Source organism: Punctularia strigosozonata, assembly GCF_000264995.1.
Source record: "Punctularia strigosozonata HHB-11173 SS5 unplaced genomic scaffold PUNSTscaffold_13, whole genome shotgun sequence".
Taxonomy (NCBI): Eukaryota; Fungi; Basidiomycota; class Agaricomycetes; order Corticiales; family Punctulariaceae; genus Punctularia; species Punctularia strigosozonata.
In genome coordinates this window covers 733,228-753,836 of record NW_006767445.1, presented here as the reverse complement: position 1 = coordinate 753,836, position 20,609 = coordinate 733,228, and the positions used below count along the sequence as shown (strand labels likewise).

The following is a 20,609-nucleotide window of genomic DNA, read 5'->3' as shown; positions in this document are numbered from 1 at the left end:
ATTCCCGGTGCATAGGGGTGGTCGCACTAAAGATGAGCACCGGCGGCACGTCCTAGGGGTCAACATTGTGACTCAGTCCTGCAGCTACTGAATGGGAACCTACCCCTGTATCCATTGGCCAAGGGAATGAAATTCAAGTAGGCTGCGGTGGGCGGTGAGATCAGGGCGGCGAGGCACGGAATCGCCACCGGCATGTTGCTCAAGGCCATGTCATCTGGTCGTTCCCAACTGCCCAACACTCCTGTTACTCTGTTGCTTCAACAATGACTGCAATCTGCTGGTCTCCAATTGGTCATGGCCTAGGGGCTTGAACAGCGTTCTCGGATATGCATTTTCCATGCGCTGCATATAAGAACGTGGGGGAGAAAGCTAGAGTCTGTGAATCCCTCTCCTACCGTAAAATGGCTCCCCGAACCGCCAGGTCTGCCAGGCTCTCTACTATCCAGTCGATGTCCAGTTCTTGACCTCCTTCTTCAGGCGCTCTAATCGTAGTTCTGTTACCGGCACAACGAGTACCGCTGCTCCCAAGCGCACCCGTGCTGAGATCCTTAACTCACGTGTACGAGGTGGCCTCACTCTGGAAAAGCTATCCAAATTGCAAGATGGATTCGCCACCATTAATGAGTCAGTCATCCGCATTTATGTGATTTTTGTGGGATAATAAATACTTATTTCATTGCAGAGTGTCGATGTCTCAAGGATCTGTGGTCGGTCCCTCTGTCAGTGGCCCGGTCACTCCACAATCGTATGTCTTGTCCCCATTATCCAATAATGCTCACTCCTTAGCTATTCTCAATGCGTGCACAGACTCCGCAGAGTCAGTGTGCGTTTGAACCTTCATTTCTGTGTTTGTATCTGACAACATTACCAGTGAATATTCAGCTGTATGAGGGAAAGTTCGAATTCAACACTCGATCAGATGGTAGGTGACAATACTCAATCCTATTTCTCCCACACTCATATCTGGCAGGCGGTGGATCATCTGAGCCGTCATCCGATCGTCATGCACGTTTTGGCAAAGGCAATAGAAACAGGTCCTCACTGGGGCTCACAGATGATCGTGAGTGGTGTAACAACTACTAAATTTGTGTATTCATTGTGTCTTATCTCTAGTTCCCATCTATGACGGGACCAACTTGTCCAAAATCAAACCTGATCAAGATGGGTTCCATCCCTCAACTCTTATCAGGATGCGAGGGAGATGGACAGAATTTCCCTAAACCTCATGTCCATTACGGTGTTGGCGTTACCTTAAAAGAGATACGGCTTGTGATTGTGTATGTATCTACTGTTTTTGTGGTGATAATAAGACAGGGCCAGCGCAAACCCTGGTACATCACCTGATCTAATCTGTCACGCTAGTCTATGTTTTTGGACGTCCAAGCGATATCCTCGCTGCGCAATGACATTATATGTATATGGACTACCATAAGGACAATCCCATGTATGATTTTGATGGATTGACGGTTCTGATTTTTTGCTTCGAAGTGTCGTTCCGATATAATAAAAGAATGCATAGTTGTCACTGCAGCACATCAATGATCAGGGTCAGTGAGCCCGGCTAAGCCTGAGTAGACGAGAACGGATGCAACACACTCAACTGGAATTCCTATGGGACGTTGGTCCAAAACTAAACATGCTCGTGTTCGAAATCTTGGTGACTATGCACACATAAGAGAGAAGCACAAGGAAAATCAAGAAACTACTTCAAGCAGTGGCATAGTGGTTTGTTCTGGATTCCGAAACCTGCAAACCCAAACTGACAGTTCGGTACAGATCCCTGCGGTTGTCGAACAGTCTATTGATCTTATAACAAGCACGCATGCTAAACTGAGTGAAGCTTGCATCGAGGATGGGGGAGAGTTGCCCATGTTCCGTTCAAAAGCTGCATCAACAATTGCAGCTCATGCGCAGGCGGCACAACACCCCGCACTCCAACCAATCCAGAATCAAGAGGGAGGTTCATCAATGAACATTTCGTGGCCTGAGATGAACTTCTCCTGCTCGTGGAACCCGGAGGGGATGTGGAGAGTGGGCCAAGATGCGAACAGGAGGGATGACACGTCAAGCTCCCAGGAGCACAACCCAGGCATGTCCATGCTCTGTTGAGCTGGTTCGCAATCCTCATGTGAACAATAAGCAGAACGTGTGGAAGATGCCAGCAGCAATACGTCAGTCTCACATCAACAGAGTTTGATCGAGCCTGCAACATGGACTCCGCTCCCACCGAAAAGAACTGGGATTTTTGTTCCGCCACCCGTGCACGAAGTTGCACAAGCGGCATTGGCCGATTTGGATGAGATCATCCACCCTACGCGTCCAAGAGGATTGGGCCATGAACACTTCGATGGCAATGAACTCCTCCGGGACCGGCTTGTCATGATGCGCATGCTGCTGTGGTTGTACGTTGATCCCTCGGAACCACACAGAACGTGGATCGGTGCCTCAGAGAAGGCTGCACATGCATTTCAGAAAGGCAAGGCCACCGCTGAGACCCTCCGGCGATGGACACGATCGTTCATCGCTGACCGGGACAACCTACCTTGGAATCTCTACGGAACATGGAGTACATCACTCCTGGAACAAGGAGATTTGTCGACAGAAATTCACAAGCACCTCCTTGGCATTGGCAAGAACGTGCAAGCCACGGATGTCATTAATAGCCCGGAAATCCAAGTGAAGTACAACCTTGGACGACCCATCGCACTATCTACAGCCAAAAACTGGATGCGGATGATGGAGTATCGTTGGGCAAAGACACCATCTGGTCAATACGTCGATGGCCACGAACGAGATGATGTTGTCGAGTACCGGCAAGAAAACTTTCTACCAAGATACGCTGAGTTGGAGTCGAATATGCGGACATGGAATGACACGGCAGAGGAGGTGGTTGATGACTGGCCATGACCTCGACCTCGCTGAGTTGTCGTCTGGCATCACGACGAATCCACATTCTATGCGCATGATCGACGACAAGTCCATTGGGTTCATTCATCTGATACTGCAAAACCGAGGGCGAAGGGCGAGGGAGCATCGTTAATGGTGGCCGACTTCATTTCAGCCGATCATGGATGGCTGTTTTCACCGGATGGTCAAAAGTCGGCACGGCGACTGTTCAAGGCGGGGAAGTCCCAGGATGGCTGGTTCACGAACGACGATATCATTGGGCAGCTACAGGATGCAATGGACATCCTTGACCAGTTTTATCCAGACGAAGAGCATGTGTTTGTCTACGACAACGCAACAACGCACCTCAAGCGTGCTGACGATGCTTTGTCCGCGCGGAGGATGCCCAAATTTCCAACAAGACCCGATAACCCGATGTTCGGTGTGGAACGTGCCAAGCTAGATACGGATGGCAAGCCTGTGTATAACACAAAGACAGGCAAGGTGGTCAAGGAGAAGGTGCAAATGACGGACGCACAGCTCCCTGACGGCTCACCACAGTGTCTCTACTTCCCCGATGGCCACCCTCGTGCAGGCACCTTCAAAGGCATGGCTATTCTCCTCAAGGAACGAGGATTTCACGATGCCGACAACATCAGAGCTGAATGCGCGCAATTTCGCTGTCCGGACAATAACGACCGCTGCTGCTGCCGCCGCCTGCTCTACAATCAACCGGACTTCACACATGTTGACACACTGCTCGAAACAACCTGCAAATCTCGCGGATATCGTGTCCTATTCCTGCCAAAGTTCCACTGCGAGTTGAACTTCATCGAGATGTGTTGGGGCCACGCAAAACGATGTTACTGACTCCTCCCGTGCTCATCCTCCGAGGAGAATCTCGAGAGGAACGTCATCGAAGTGCTGGAGTCCATCCCATTGGATACTATACGTCGGTATGTACACAGAGATCTGCATACTGTTCCCTCTCACCTGTTTGCATAGTTATGCTACTCGAGCACGGCGTTTCATGGATGCATATAGGAAGAGGCTCAATGGCAAACAGGCTGCCTGGGCAGCAAAGAAGTATCACGGCCACCGGCAGCTTCCAGCTTCAATCATGGAGGAGCTGGACAAGGAATCTATCTAAGTCCTGCTCACGAAGGCATGGTTTTGGATGAACGTCTCGGATATGTTCAAGACTCCCTCGGCGACGACGAATCAATGTTTGTCAACCTTGAAGCTCAGACACGGTGTTACTGCGGCCATTTTGTTCTCTCTTGAGCAACTCGCGGCACATGTTGTATTTATGAGTATATATGTATGTATAGATTGCTTTCGTTTACGACGAACCCGGTGCCGGATCGACCAGGACGATGATGTTTGTCGGGACGACGCGCGTCGCTGTGGAGCGCGCAACCCGTGCCGGTGTCACGTTGTCACATGTACCAGGGTTTGCGCTGGCCCTGTCTTAAAAGTGGCATAGAAAATAAAAAGGGAGTTGGACCCGGTGCGCACCGAACAGTGCGGCACCTTACCCCCACGTCCATGTATTCTCAGTCCGTGTATGTACATGTAAGAATATGCATGTCTCATTCCGTCACCACCGGCACGTGACTCCGTTAATTGTACTCTTGGGCGAACTGCGGTCCTGCAGTCTCTAGCGGTTAGCACGCTAGGAGAGTCACCGGAGTGTGCGGGTGAAGCTTGGCTTGGGTGTAGGCTGGGAGCGAGCGCAACGGCTCGCCCCCGGCCTACTCGGCCGACTCTCCGGAGCGTACTAAACGTTCGCGACCAACTTCAGCTCATTGCTAATTCTATCGTCTGGACTTGTATGGTGATTCCTAGTAATGTAACAATTTACGACCAGGGTGCGGTGGGTGGGACAAACAAAAGACGCAGGGGGAAGACCCCCTCGTAGCCTTCGGGAGTGGAAGCAAGGAGCCAGCAAGGCGACCTCCGCCGCCCCAAGAACCGGCACCGCCGCACGTGACCTCCGCTCCGGTGCGCCCGCTCTTGGGCGAACTGCGGTCCTGCAGTCTCTAGCGGTTAGCGTGCTAGGAGAGTCACCGGAGTGTGCGGGTGAAGCTTGGCTTGGGTGTAGGCCGGGAGCGAGCGCAACGGCTCGCCCAGACCGTAACCCAGACGGGGCGCAAGCGCCCGGCTAACCCCCACCAAGCGGTCGAGATTTGTTCCGTTTGCGATGGACAATGCTTGGGGCTGTGTGTTGCATGTGGGTGGGCAGGATGCCCTCGACCACACGCCAGTATCGGAGGAAGGAGTCGGACGACCACCTTCCGGCTTTCTTGACGATGTCGGGTGAGACGCCGGCGAGCAGCAGCTCGGTCGTTCCTCCAATGCGAAATGAATGGCCCGTGAGCCTCGGAAGGCCGGCTTCGATCCAGACCGCGTTGCATTTCTTCATGAAGAATCTTCGGGTGAGCGGGCGGGTACCGAATGAGGTCTTGTACACGAAGAGATGATCGGATTCGGCGGGGTTGTTCCAAAACAAATGGTGTCGAAGAGCCCGGATGGGGTCCGAGGAACCTCGCTGCCGAAGGATGACGACGTCCTCTCCTTGGCTGAAACGAGTCTTGGTGGATGGGAGGTGAATGACATAGGACGGTGAGGTGGGAGAAGGAGGGGTGAGACTGGCCCGATGTGGGGATCTCTTCGAGGCGGCCCGGGTTGTCGAGGGCGGTAGGAGTTCCCCCAGATGGCACTGGCCCCAAAAGGCTACGCACACGGCCGCGAAGACTGCCATGTCCACTGGGTCTGCGAGATCGAGGTTGGCCCTTAAGATGCGTAGTAAGTTGCGAGTGACTGGGAGGCGCGGGGGTCTGCGAGAGAGGGCCGGGCGACGGTTCTCTACACCGTTTAAAACGTACTTCAGGCGCTTGCCCCCTTTCCACTCCGCGTTCTGCGCTACGTGCCACGCCTTGAGGCCCGCGAGAGCGTTTCTCGCCGTGCTACCAGCGTGACGGCCTTCGCTCGACGCCGCGAGGGCGCACAATACCAGTTCGTCTGCCGGGAGCCAGAACTGTCGGTGGATTTTCTCCTTCTTGCAAAAGCGAATGAACCTATTGACTGCGCTGTTGTAGCCTTGTAAGGTCGAGGGGGCCCACCCATGGTGAAGAGCTCTGGACAACTGGTCCTCGATCTGGCCCGAGAGCTTGATCCTGTTTGGGTTGTGGAGGTTGGCTGACCTGGACTTCAAGCGCGGGAGTGTAAAATGATCGATAGAGGATGGATGCTGAGAGGCTAGGCGAGCGCCTTGACTTCTGTTGCGACTGAGTGGAGGTGTCGTCGACGTTCGCATGAGACCTGCATGCGCGCGTTGCCGCCACTGACTCTTCTATCCCTCTGTCTCCCTTATGCCTCTGTCTCTCTCTATTCTTTGTATGGGGGAGCATGACGATCTCGAAAAAACTAATTACATGATGTAGCCATGCCCACAAGTCCTGAGATGCAATACGGGACCTTGATTGAGATGTCTGAGCGAGTCAGCCCTACCGGGGCGATGCCTCTCGAAGGTTCGTCTGCCCTGTTCTGAATCGAGGGGACATACTGCGAAATAACCCACACGTTCGACGTTCGCATGAGTGTGACTATCCTCTGGAGTACGCGGTTCTGCTTGGTGTTCCTCGATTTTCCGGCCTCCAACGCGCCTATGACCCCTTGGTTGTCAGATTTCATGATTAGGCGTGTGTCGGAAACACCTTTCGCGATGGCCAATCTCAGGCCGAATTTGACGGCGACCATTTCGGCCCATCCGATGTCCCGCCCTTCTGATTTCCAGCCCGGCGTGAGCGTCCAGGCGTCCCAGGTCTCGTCGATCACGACTCCGACGCCGAACGAGGTTGACGCATCGACCCACAGATCGCAGGTCGATGTGTTCGTCGGGACTAGCAGCGAGCTGCCGCACTCTGGTCGCCGCAGGTGCGACCTCCAGTACTCGAGGTCTTTGAAGACGTGGTGATTCGGTTTCCTCTTGGCGAAGGGGGACGCGGCGTGGTGGAACGAGCTGGCGAACTTCGAAAGGTGAACTAATCGTGAACGGCCGTCGGGAATGGCCATACTGCAGTGGACCAGAGTCCCTAGGACTTGTTCGGCTTCCTTCCTCGTGAAGGCGCTGCCGGGTACCCATGTCTCAAGCTTCACTAAGTACCTGGCCTTCTTCTCGTCGGGGATTGACACCCGTTTCGTCGTCAGGTCCCATAGGAATCCCAGGTATCTGAAGATCGACGCGAAATCGTGCGTCTTAGAAGGTTTCCATGGCCAGCCGAGGTTCTCCGCCCATATCAGAATCTCCGTTAGGCCGTATCGATACCTTGGTGGTCCTCCGGCGTCGGCATCGATTGGAAACCGGAAGAAAGCGAAATCATCCACCCATTTCTTCAAGGCGTCGATTCCCCGGGCCATGTACATTGCCGCCATACAGTCTGCGACGCGACCCCACACGCCTGGCGAGCTTGCCGGGCCGAATGGCGCGTTGTGATCGATCCAATAGTGGTCTCTCCAGTGCATGACGAAGTGCCGTTGTTGGTCTGGCCTGATCGGGATGCAGCGGAAGGCCGCGTCCACGTCCAATGTCGCTACTTGCGAATTCGGCGGAGCTTCCATGACCAAGAGGGCCATCTCGGCGAACGAGCCCCATTCGCATTGGAAACGGTCTGTATCGATCTCACTATTTACTGATGAATGCGTGCGGTCGTTTCGAGGAAATGAAAAGTCCTGAATCATTCGCATCTCGTGTGAGCCTGCTTTCGGGACTGCTCCCAGCGGAGACGTCCTGAAGAACCCTATGCGCGATTCGAGCTCGGCTTTCGAGAAGGGACCCGAATATCGACCAGCCGACTTCTCCTTCGTAACGTAAGCGTTGATCGCCTCCTCGTTCTCCAGCGCGGAGCGATGATTAGGCGGGTTGTAAGTTTCCATTAGATGTGAGCGAATGCCCATGTCGAATCCTGCTATTATGCCCGACGCGATGTCGGGGAACCTATCCTGTAGCCCTAGATTTCGGAGCGCTTCGTCCCAGCGATGCGCGATGAGGGGGGTCACAATTGGGAATGGATCAGGCGACGACCACCGAGCAGCTCTGCGCTCCGTGGTTTGCGCCGCCGCACAAGGTGCACCGGTGGTCTCCTTTTGCACATGGGCCGGCGTCTTTCTTCGAGCAGCCCCCGGCCATGTTGAAATAAAAGCAGTATTGCCGTCCTTTTGCGTCTCGGACGGAGCGGTCCTCGCCCCTGACGAGGATGACCGGTTGGCCGTTGCTGAGTGTGTCGGCCTTGCACGTCGAGGCCTTATGGCCTTTGCCTCCGCAAAAGAAGCACCTTGCGTCGATGTGCTTGGGCGCGAATGGTTGCGGTCGTCCCATCGCCGATCTGGACGATTGTTCCGGTTTGGGTCCTGAGCTTTGCGCTGAGTTGTAGGCCCGAAAGGGCTGCAACGAGGCCATGACCTGCGTTTTGATATACGCGGGCTCGACCTTCTTCCAGATATTCTTGTGAAACGATCCGGGGTCGATACCTTCTAGGTGACATCGGCGGCGGACCTCTGCGTCGTAGGCCAGCCAAAGCGTCCAGTTCTCCGACGTAGCCCCGTCCGTGCGGCAGATGCGATTGAAGTGCTTCCTCCATCGTTCGTAGTCCCTCGGGAAGTAAGCCCTGATGAGTTGGAGTAGGTGTTTCCAGGCTTGGTACCATTCGCCGAAGGTCAGCTTGAGCTCTCCGGCGGATGGGAGGACCTTTTCGGCCTGGATTAGACCTTTGACCGGGTCGACCGCGTACATATCGGTGAGGAGGGAGGACGTGCCGCATCCGTATTCCGCGACGGCCTTGTCGGTCAGGTAATTGAGCGGGATATGGGAGGTCCACCCCTCCTGGAACTTCTTGCGGATTGGATCCGGGATTGCGTAGCAGTCTGCCTTTGCCTGCTTCCCTCTGATGAGCTGAGGGCGGCGCGGGCCTTTGGTCGTCTCCCGAACATGATGCGTGTGGCTACTCGTCCTCACACGATGCTTCCGCGAGCGATCCTTACGCGACCTATGTCGGCTCCGTGGCCCGTCTCTCGTATGATGGCGAGCAGGCGACGTCTCTGAGGACGAGCCCCTGGATCGGCGACTTCCGGAGCTGATCGATAGTGAAGATCTCGAAGAAGACCTTGAATTCGATGAAGGGCTACTCGACGGCGACGAGGACCGGCCGTGACGCGTTCTATGGCGGGCCCTCCCGTCTCCTCTCTCCTCTCTCCTTCCTCGGTCCGACGAACCCAAGGAAGGGTCTCTGCGCCTTCTCTTCCTTTCCGGCGAGGTGCGATGCAAACGGTGGCGCTTCGAATGTGGGCTATCCCTGGCCCGTTTCCAGTGGTGCCTCCCCGACAGGTGCCCGTTCGTACTGGGCTGCTCTTGAGAGTCGCGACTCGATTGGCGCCTCACTGCGCGTCCCGGTGTCAAGTCGTTCCTTACGGAAGGCGTCGGGGACGTGGGGGGAGTCGGCGGTGACGGGTCACCTGAGTGAGCGTCAGCCTACTGCCCTATGGCTTCGCAGTCGAATTCGAGCCATATGGCTGATGAGTCTGACCATATGGTCTGATCATGACGGCCCTATGGCCGGCCTCGTCGCATATGCGAGTCGGCGGATGACACGTCGGTAACCCTATGGTCGACACGGCGGCCCGGTGGGGGAATGGTTGGGAGCATACGTTCCCGCCCACGAATATTGCAGTAACTCACCGACGTCGTCTGATGGGGGGGGAGTCCGAGCCTCGTCGTCCTCTGACTCGGCCGCCTGGCTAGGGGGACCCTCCTCTCCGCCATTCTCTGAGTCCCGCTCCCTATCTTCCTCCTCCTCCCCTCGGGGTTGTTCTTCTTCGGGAGTTTGTGATTCGTGCGCTATGCCCCGGAACGAGGGGCCGGAGGTGTCTGATGTGTCGTCCATGAGGTCTGCGAGGTCTTGGCGAGTGAATAAGGCCTTGTAGTCTGGATGGCCCATGTAGAATCGGGTGTCGCTGAGCAGTTTCTGTCGTACGCGAGCTTTGAGGGCGGCGACCGTGCCTTCCTCTTCGAGGCCTAAGTGCGAGGCGAGTCTCTGAAGCTCTTCTTTTCGTAATGACGACAGCCGTTTGTTGAACAGCGGGGCTCGCTCGTTCCACGGAGGCATTGTAGACTCGATTGATAGGATTTCTTCAAACAAAAGACGCAGGGGGAAGACCCCCTCATAGCCTTCGGGAGCGGAAGCAAGGAGCCAGCGAGGCGACCTCCGCCGCCCCAAGAACCGGCACCGCCGCACGTGACCTCCGCTCCGGTGCGCCCGCTTGTCAACGTTGCGAACTCATTCTTGTTCTCTGGTGCTTCGCCCTTCTTCTCTTTTTGTCTTGGCTTTCTGTATATATGCGTGGATGCTACATTTGATGCTGGATACCTCCCCCACTGAACTCACCTCTTCCTTGTCTCGAGCTTTCCTCAGCGACGTGGTGACATCGCTTCAAGTGATCTCTGAGACCTTTGATTTCTAAGACGTGGTGATGTCTCGTCGGTATCATTGCACGGCATCTGCGCACCCCTCTTGAGTTGTTGTTGATCGACTGGCCCCTTCACCTGCATCTGGCTTTCTCAGACACAGTCGCATCTCATTACGCTCTTCAGTGGTGAGTAGGCTGACATGACAGTCCCTCTACACTACTTGCTTACAGACTCCTCGGACCCTATTCACTTCTAGCCATCGTTGACCGACCAGCCTCGAGTAGCTCTTTGTCCTCCAGCGATGTTTGGCCTTCTGATATGGGTGGTTATTCTCAGTGACGTGGTGACATCCTGTTGTTCTTGTACTGCCCCAGCTCTTCGTCAACGGCCTATTTTTCACCTGCGATCACTGTTGTCGACGTGGTGACGTCTCTTGAGTGATTATGAGGTGTTGTAACGTCTCACTGGTATTTCCTTATAGGATCGATTCCTTTTTGTACCGTGTTGTGGTATGTCTCCGTTGATTTCCCCCTGTTCATTCCGGCTGACAAAAATGTGTTGTCTACAGGTTACCCCGACTTACAGCATCTGACATTTGTTTCTCTGACAATGCCCGCTCGCTCCTCTACCACATCAAGATGGGCTGAATGTCTTTGAGCCCTTCAAGATGCTGCTACTACTCATATTCCACCTCCACCTGTTGACGCAGCCTCTGTCAGCGATTCTGCCGACGACATTGCTAAGGAGGTCTTTGGCATGACGATCGCGGACGATGGTATCAATCCGGATGTGCAACCCAATCCTTTGTGGTCATGGACCGCAGCCCTGCCTTCTTCCGCTACCCCTTCCGCCACTCATATTATGGACGCGCTGAACAATGTTATCCGGTCATCGGCTTCGTCATCTGATCCAAGTCCGTCATCTGGGTCGTCGGGAGCAGCACCTATGTCGGATGAGTCCGGGTCGTCTAGCGCTTCAGTCCCACCGGTCGAGTCCATCAAGTCTACCAAAAGGTCCACCGCGGCATTGTCAGCGTTTGCAGGGTGGTCATCACGCTTCAATCGTAGGGCTGATAATTTAACACATCGTGCACTCGCTTGCTTGCTTCGCCTCGCAATCGACATATCCTCATACGAAGAGCGGAAACAGTTCTTGGAGGTCGACAAATCCCTCAACTTGTATCTCAAGTTGAACGACTGTTTGAGGCAAATCAAGATGGACGTCGCCTCCATCACTCGACGGATCCCTACTGTCATCGATCGAAAACGAGGACTCGAGGAGCGGCTTGCCACGCTTCTGAGTGAACTTCAAGAATGGAAGGACGAGGTTCAGTTGGGTGTGGCATCCTGCGTCTACGATACTGGTACGATTCACTTTGCCATCCCCACCTCCTGGTCTCATCTCCTCTTGCAGGCCATCACTTCCATCGGCCTGTTGATAAACTCTCTGTCTTTTCTCAGGTACTTCTGGTCTTACTCGTCGTTTGCCACATCGTCATGGGTATTAGCCAACGCGACGGCGATTTTATCCTTGGGATTCTGTCTATTGCGATGTCCCTCCTCCCAGGCGGTTTTCATGATCCATTTGCACCCAGTCTTGGCCGCGAACTGCCACAAACGATGGGTGCCGCTCTGAACCTCTTCAAGCTGGACGGGTGGTTTTTGACATATGCAGCTTGTCCGGAATGCAACAAGACATATCCGCCCGATGGATCAGGTCAATATCCCCAGCATTGCGATAATCAACCCGTTCCTGGCACCAACTGTCGCGTGACCTTGCTGGACGTGAGCAGGAAGCCGATCAAGACATTCCAACACCACCTGTTCTGTGATTATCTTGCAGGCCTTCTGTCCAACCCCGAGCTGGAGGCAGCTGTTGACAACGCTTATAACTCAAGCACAGGCTGTATCTCCTCCATGCTCGGCACAATTCATGGACCTCTGGATGCGCGGTTTGTCAAGAAATTCAAAGGCCCCGACGGGAAGCTTTTCTTTCTTCGTCCTCAAGGATCCGAAGGGTGTCTGCTCTTCACCCTTTGCATTGACTTTTTCAACGCAGAAGGGTCCAACCTCCATGGCAACAAAAACTCCACTGGTATCATCGCACTGGCATGTCTCAATCTCCCTGTTGAAATTCGATACGCCCCCGAGAATCTATATCTCACTGGTCTGGTTCCAGGTCCTCATGAGCCAACCCTCACAGAGTTGAACCATTACATTCGGTTCATCGTCGACGATTTTCTTGTTGGTTGGCATGATGGCTTTTTCCTGTCTCGCACTGCACTCTACAAAAGTGGTCATCTCATGTGAGTAGCCCTAGCTAATGTCGTGTGCAATCTACCCACCGCTCGGAAAATGGCTGCGTTAGCACCGTCCACCTCCAGGAAGTTCTGCAACGTATGCAATTGCTGGCATCCTGTGAATCATAATGGGCCGCAGTGGCGGCGTACTAAAATGGGTCAAGTTGACTACGAGCAGTGGAACTGTCGAGACGTCGCCCAGATGCGTGTTGATGCAGAGCGATGGAGAGATGCCACGTTGAAGAAGGAACAGGAAACTATATTCAAGTGAACCGGTGTACGATGGTCTGAACTTTGGTGGCTGCCGTATTGGGACCCGACTCAACAGTTGGTCGTGGATAGTATGCATTGCCTTCTCGAGGGTCTGGCTGCCTTCCATTATATCTCGTTACTTCGTTTGACGGAGCGTGAAGCCTTCGTCAAGGTTCCATATCGTCCTGCCTTCGACTTCAATTTCCAGATTCCCAAAGTCGAGGACGAGTCCCTACTTCCAGACCCCGTCCCAGCACATCCCGCCCCAGCGCATCCTGCCCCAGCGCATCCCGCCCCAGCGCATCCCGCCCCAGCGCATCCCGCCCCAGCAAATCCTGCCAAAGATGTGCAGGGTAACTTGCCATGAACGACTGAAGGTGTCAAGCACGTTGAACAAATACATCGCGAACTCTTTGCGGAACTCACGGATGACGATGAGTCCAATGACGAAGACAAAGGGGACGAAACCTTTGATTCTCGAGTGGAAAGTCCTGCTCAGAACCGCCGGTCGCCGCAAGCACTGGAGAAATGGCTTACGAAGTGGCCGCTGCGGGCGCTGATTTTTGTTGCCGTGGATGACCTCGACCTCACTATCGTCAAAGGCAGCTATCGGCAAAACAAAGCCAAATACCAGAGGAATGAGCTCGCGCAGGCGCTTGTGAAATGGGTATGACATTTGATATATTGACCACCGATGCATACTAACTTATATCGTTCTTCAGCGTCTGGAGCACCCATAGACGTCCTCTGCACCACGCACCAACACATCGTACCCTGGGGTTGTGAAGAAGCTTTGTCATGTCATTAAGAAGACCACGCAGCCGTCTTGGGTTGAATCTGTGCCCCCTAACTTCGGTTCAGCTTCTGCCAGCAGTGTGAAGGCCGATGAATGGCGGACACTTTTCCGCATCTACCTTCCGCTTACGCTCATCATGACGTGGGGTGAGGTTACACCCACCGGTCCTCACCCGCTCGCATCGTTCCTTGACCACACCATGTTGCTTGTCTGTGCACTGTCTGTTGCATGTCGATGTGTCACCAGCGAAGCTATGGCAATTGCCTATCGCAAGTACATTGCCGACTACGTTCAAAACTTATCTACACTCTATCCAGACATCCTCCCCAGATCTAATCACCACATGGCATTCCATATTTATGATTTCCTTCTCCTGTTCGGACCTGTACATTCATGGTGGTGCTTTCCATTCGAGCGACTGATTGGTTGCCTCCAGTGAACTCCTCATAACCACCGCCTAGGTGAGCTCCTCCACGCATTGTCGTGACTTCAGCTCACTACAATCTCGTCTAGGTTTCCTCGAAGGCACAGTCCACCGTGCCTTTGTCGCAGGTGGTAATTTCAAGCACTGGCTACGCCAGTCTGCGTCTCCTCCTGCTCTTTGCGACTGCCAGGACTTGTTCCGACGACTCTACACTGCACGGCCCGATGATCACCCGGGGTTGTACGAAGAGCGATTCACTCGTGAAGAAGAGATTGTGCCACAAAAACAAGTTCCGGTTCCTGACGATCTGCAGCACCTCATACCGCAAGGCCAGAGACTTATTTTCCAACGAGCACATCTTCGCGTGCACGGCACCATATATGCCTGCTCCAGGACTCATTGTGGCAATAGCCAGGTAGCGTTCCTGTCAGAGTACGCGCTGGAGCTCCTAGGAGCGGCACGGATCCCCCGGGACGGCGGTGGAGATGCTGTTGCACAAGGCAGGGAGGCAACTGAGTATATATACGAAGATATGAGGAAAAGTACACATACCTGTCGCACAAGGCAGGGAGGCAACTGAGAGAACAAGTCTGGGTTGCTCCCTGGTGTGACAGGCGACTATATAGTGGATGAATAATCCATCAGCGCAACGAAAGATGGTCCAATGAGAGAAGGGGAGGGTCCTCGGGCGCCCGACACAAAGCGATGGAAAGAAATAGGAGAGATGCCAAAAGGAGGGCGCGGGAAGCCCAGGAGGGTGCGGGAGAGCATGGCCGAATAGGGAGACGGAAGTATTAGGGGAAATGAACAAAATGGGACAGAAGCGGAAGCAGAAAGAAGAACAATGAGACATGAGGCAAGTGTGGGAGCCGTGCCCTGACAGTTCCATCCTGGCGGCGACCCAAAAGCGCCTCTTGTGCCGGGGTCAATCGAGCACATCTTTGCATCCAAGACGTTGATCTCCTTTGCCGTTCGGAGGTTCAAGCCCCTGACTGCCGATACCTACGATCCTTTTAGTCGATGGTCAGATTTTCCGGCAAAGCTCTGGTCTATGGACCAAGAAGAGGAACTCGAGCTCGTCGAAGTGAACTCGGTGTCGTGTCAGTTTGCCAAATACCAAGTTTCGGAGGACACAGTTGTTGTCCTCCAGCTCCCTCGAGTACGTGCAGCTTGTTGCGCGATATTATCATGCTAACTCGGACTCTCCACAGTATTGATTGGTTCGGCTGGTGGTGACCTGCGGACATCTTTGGTCAGTAACATTGCATCCTGTGCACGACGTTGAGTTGCTAAAATTTTCATTTGCAATAGTATATACCATAGTTCCGTGAACATTCTACTGTATACTAGTACGGAGTACGAGCTTCGACCGCACCGTGACCGACAGCGAACACAGGACCTGCACGGTACGGAGACCCCCGTGATCGTTCCTTCATCAGTCCAACTCCGTGCAGTCCATGCACCGTGAACAAGAATTGAGTGCGGGCTGCCTTTGGACTTCAAGTACCGGGCCGATTGGTACCTTAACCGTCATTTTAAGTACAGATTTGCATCCAGTTCAGGCTTAAACTTTACGCGCTAACCGTGCCAAAATAGGTTTTGATTCTTTAAGTATAAATCTGCATCCCAATTAGGCTTGAATTTAAAATGTTACGCTGTGTTTGCTCTTCGAATAACGATTGTCATTTTGCGACCATGTATACCATAAGCGCAGAATACAATGCAAACTAAGTTTGGATCAAAATCTTGATGATAACAAGAGATTCCCGTGCAGAAACAAATCCCAACTTAGTTGGTGATGCAATACTCTGGGCGTGGTAGGACCCTAGAAAGTAGAATGGGAGGTCGGATACAAAACCACCTGATACAGGCCGTTTTTCAGTGCACAGGCCACATCCATATATGGTAACTTTCAGTGCACGTGTATCCGACCTCATGCTGATCAGGGTCATTTGCAGTGCACCAGTATCCGGCCTAGGGCCTAGCACGGGGTGCAGCGACCTGGATGAGCATCCACATCTGACCTGTTCAAGTCGACCCGAGACCCGGGTTCACGCATCCGGATATTCATGGGAATCATCTGTTATGGATATGGATGCGAGGTTGCAGAGCAGTGGATGACCCACAATCATCTGCCGCCGTAATGTCATTTTTTTTGGCGCCAGACAATCTGGCGGACCATTGGCAGCAACCATGAAGCGGAGTGCATCACGGAAGATACATTAGGTGATGAACTTCTGGATCTGAAGGCAAGAGCGATAATTCCCTAATATATGATCCTCACGATTCCTCAGTCAAAGTATAAGGGAAAAGACTGAGTTATGCATGTAGTACCTAATATATGACTACAGAGGCATCATAAGTACATTAGGTCATAAGGCACCTCAGTCACCCTCAAAGTCATGACCTCTTAGGGGTATTTAGTTCCCTTTTTTTTGCACCTATGAGGGGGGTGTCATGTGTTCAGTCCCATGATCCATAGGCACTGGCATATGGATGCTTCCATAATGCATGTATATATGTGTTGTAGTGCATATATCTCGTACACGCTCGGAACACGTCCAAGTCCTCAATAACCGACCGTCCTCATCAAGATTTCATGGATCACATGATTGGGCACTCAATGTTGTGCTGGCAGTCACCACACCATTCGCCGTTGCTTTCCTCTCCCCACCACCAAGCCACTTGGCCGAGACTGGGCCATCCTGACAACCGCGTGAGCACATTAAGTCGAAGGGACCCAGAACCTTAGGTAGCTGCAGTGGCCGGACACAATTGTTGTTCTGTCATTGGGCTCCCAAAGTTTTTATCTCGTGTCTTGTTGGTGAGGTACCTGGCCTGGCGTCAACCACCTGCCAGGCCAAGCTTATCACTCGCCCTCTGCATCACTACCTCTTCGGCTCCGACAACAAATATTTGACAATATTCTCTGCGATGATCCGACAACTCCTGATTCTGCTTGGCCCCCCCTACAAGTACTTGCCGTGTACGTAGATAGAGGGAGGGAGGTTTGTCCCCGCTTGTACCAAGCTCGCCTTAGCTTTGCCATCACCGTTTTTGTATAGCGTCCACCCAACTCAAAAGAAAATAAAACATCCATCTACTCGGCCGCCTCTGAACTGCCTCACTTCCTGGCACCCCCTTTTTTTTACCTTTCTCCTTTGGTTTTGGCCTAGCTGGGACTGCGCATTACAGTGTCCTGTAATTATTATTGCAAATCACACTCTTCTCCCCTTGTTAGCTATGTTTATACATATAATGTTTCAACATTGTATGCCTTACATATAGCTTCCTCCATGTGCCCCTCCCTGTGATCCCATCTTGGACATGGACCCATCCCATATGTCATTGTGTCGGAATGACACAGTGTTAGGGATCTCTGCACTCTAGTGGGCGCACCAGAGCAAAAATCATGTGTGGCAGTGCCAATTATTGGGCGGCAGAGGTCTCTTCGCTGGCTCCTTGCCTCTGCACTTGAGGGCTGGCAAGGAGGATCAGCCTCCCACCTTTCTTTCATCCCATCCACCACACCCTTTGTACTCGTTTTTTGTAGTTCCTTTAATTGCAACAGGCAGTTTCTGCTAGAACTGGTCCACAATTGTAGATGAACATTGCATCAGATGACCAGTCTGCATACTGGGAGGGCCGACTGAGTAGGTCAGATGGGTGAGCCGTGGTGCTCGCACCCAGCCTGCACCCAAGCCTCAGCTTCACCCACACCTTACAGTGGCACTCCTGTGTGCCTGCTGCACACAACTGAAGGACCGCAGACTGCTCAAGATTGTCTACCAAAGCACTGTAATTATGGATAGGATGCAAGTGATCCAACCAGGGCAATCAATATTATGTTGCTTTTTGGTATTCATTATAGCATTCCAGAATCGATAATCCGTTGTGATTCCAGTATCAAGCTTTCTTATCACCATGGGAATCAATTGTATCTGTGGAAATACTACTTACATACATAATTGTAATGTAGGGACTCAAATGCAGGGCATGCTGCCAAAGTCTGGGAATTTTTTTAGGTGGATAGTATTTCACCGATGATAACACTGCACAGAGTTAATCACTGACACCCACCAAGTGGTAAGGTGCATGGGAGGGAATTGTGATATATGGGTGTTGTGGGATCTGCATTGCTCCAAGCAGGTTTCTCTGAATATGTGACTCTGAGTATGTTGCTCCTGATGTGTCACTTTATTTATGTTACTCTGAATATGTTGCTCACAATGTGTCGCTTCAAACATGTTGCTCCAAGTGCATAGGAGACAGTGTCAGGGACAAAACTGCAGGGCAAAAATATCGGAAATGCGGAAGTCCAATGTGCAGGAAAAGTGGAGATGAACAATACCAAAGCTGAACAGGTCTGGGACGAGTGGACCTAAGTCCAACAAGCAAGGGCGTACTGCCCAGACCACAACACAGAGTCGGATGGATGTGATTCAGAGACAATATCGAGAAGAGTGGTATGCTGACGTCAGAGCAAAGTCAGAGCAAAGTTGGAGCAAAGCGGGGCAGAGGCGGACTTGACCCGAAGGGTCGCTACACACTTGATGTCCGCTTAGGAGCAAAGGGGAAAGCCTAGTCAATATTGGAACTGAGCAATATCGTACAGACAAGCTGGTATAAGTACTAAGCAGAACAATGGAAAAGTCAGAGATGAATCTATTATCAGGAAGACAAAGGGAACAGGGAAGAAGGTCTAAAGTACATATGGAACACAAAGGGGATTGGTGCCAAGGAGACAGAGCACAAGGAAAAAGAATACAGTGCGAGAATAAGCAAGGAAAAACAAAGGGAACATATGAGAGTCAAAGATACGAAAAGTCCGCTGGAGATCCATCAGAGATCTGTGGGAAAATGAGCGGCAAAGAGCAGAGGAGACGTTGGAGGACAGTCGGGGATAGTAGGCAATGGTCGGCGATCATTGACCCGTGACAGACAGGCTGAATAGTACAGCATCAGAAGAGCAGGAAGAAGCAATCTAGGCTTTCAGAGACTATGTACTCACTCCCACCAAAAGTATGGAAACAGGGTCATGTGCATAACCCGTCCTTTCGTATTTCTGCTGATATTGCACACTGTCAAGTAGAATATGAGAAGTGATTAGTATATGCACAAAACACATGCTCTCTATACTCAGTTATACTGTGGTCAAATATGTACATATATTCCATGCTGCAATGATATAAGTCTTTGCTGCTAGGGGATGCTCATACACCTATTGGTGTTATGCTGCATGTGTCAGCTTTCATAGAATTATTTCTATTGCATTCATAGAATGTATTGAGCACTATATATATACTGTCTTATCTGTGAGAACTCATGATCACTACAACAGCCAGAAAACCTGTGTCATCCTGGCATTCATATTGCCTCCTAGAAACTATTACTATTTTCTAATAGACGAATGAAACTTGGTAACCCTGGTTCTGAGAGCGTTATATCCCTATACCCACTCTATCATATACAGCTTAGAAATTGAGAGTTATGCCCTTTGGTATAGATTTACAGAACTGTGCCCATATATGGCACTACTTGCAGCTGATTGACTGCAGTACTGCACCAGCTGTAAACACAGGGTAGTAATGGTTGTTATTGTGACGAGCGATGTGCAGGGGAACGCCCATTGGGGTTACCAATCACTTAGACAGTCGGAATGTCCAAGCAACTGGGTAGAGTTGGAGGGAAAGGCAGCGTTGTCGACACTTACTATAGGCAAGAGTATACGTGGATAAAGAGGAGCTGGGCTCGACTCAAGGTCACTGGACACGAGGTCGACAGCGACGCAATGGACACCTAATGGACTCAAGGTCACACACTAAGTCCCCAAGACACAAGTTAGCATAGTATCTAATACAGAGACGGTTACTCACCTAAGTCCCCAAGACACAAGAGGTCGAGATGGGGACTTAGGGCGAGCTACAGGGGTCTTATATACACAAATCCATGGTCCAAGAATAGTACAAGAGAATCACATGCAGGGCACAAGGATGAGTAAGGCTGACCCACTTAGGTGGGTCAGGATTATGAATCAAGGAGTTAGAAGGAATAACGAGTCATTGTTCATGAGTAAGCGGAATAAACTCCGGTGGCTGTGCAGGGCTGTGCAAGGCAGTGCAGGGCAGTGCAGGGCAGTGCAGAGCAGTGCAGGGCAGTGTCAATGATGCTGTACTGCTGCCACGTGACTTTGGAAAAGGAAAGGTGGGAAAGGAAAATGATAAGTCCATATTTAGAAATGAAAAATGCGAAAATAAATTGTCCTTCTCTTCTCATCACAGTTATTGTATAATATGCAGGGCTTAGTGGGTAGTTATAGCAGCCCACTGACACACTATGATACAATCAGGTATCTGAGATATTCTATCTGAAGTGATTAAAGTACCTGAGTGAAGTACAGGTCATGACTATGGCAGTACAGCAAGAGCATGGGTAAAGCACATATGTACAGTATACTATGTAGTCTATAGTTACTATACACACCGTG

The 20,609-nt window shown here is 52.1% G+C and overlaps 4 protein-coding genes across 4 annotated transcripts; 3 read left to right on the top strand and 1 right to left on the bottom strand.

Moving 5' to 3' along the window:
* Nucleotides 1–3,039: 3,039 nt before the first annotated feature.
* On the top strand, nt 3,040–4,036 carry PUNSTDRAFT_115955 (uncharacterized protein; the record flags this gene model as incomplete). Its single annotated transcript, XM_007387303.1, has 2 exons — nt 3,040–3,748; nt 3,906–4,036. The coding sequence occupies 2 exons, from the start codon at nt 3,040–3,042 to the stop codon at nt 4,034–4,036; spliced, it is 840 nt and encodes a 279-aa protein (XP_007387365.1).
* A 1,110-nt stretch (nt 4,037–5,146) lies between these two features.
* Nucleotides 5,147–6,040, bottom strand: PUNSTDRAFT_21472 (DNA breaking-rejoining enzyme; the record flags this gene model as incomplete). Its single annotated transcript, XM_007387302.1, has 1 exon — nt 5,147–6,040. A coding segment is annotated over one exon (894 nt), but the record flags the coding sequence as incomplete, so codon positions are not given.
* A 6,335-nt stretch (nt 6,041–12,375) lies between these two features.
* Nucleotides 12,376–12,651, top strand: PUNSTDRAFT_40549 (uncharacterized protein; the record flags this gene model as incomplete). The annotated part of the gene is made up of 1 exon (XM_007387301.1): nt 12,376–12,651. A coding segment is annotated over one exon (276 nt), but the record flags the coding sequence as incomplete, so codon positions are not given.
* A 1,300-nt stretch (nt 12,652–13,951) lies between these two features.
* On the top strand, nt 13,952–14,137 carry PUNSTDRAFT_74407 (uncharacterized protein; the record flags this gene model as incomplete). The annotated part of the gene is made up of 1 exon (XM_007387300.1): nt 13,952–14,137. One exon carries the CDS (start codon nt 13,952–13,954, stop codon nt 14,135–14,137), a length of 186 nt encoding a protein of 61 aa, XP_007387362.1.
* Between the last annotated feature and the right edge of the window lie 6,472 nt (nt 14,138–20,609).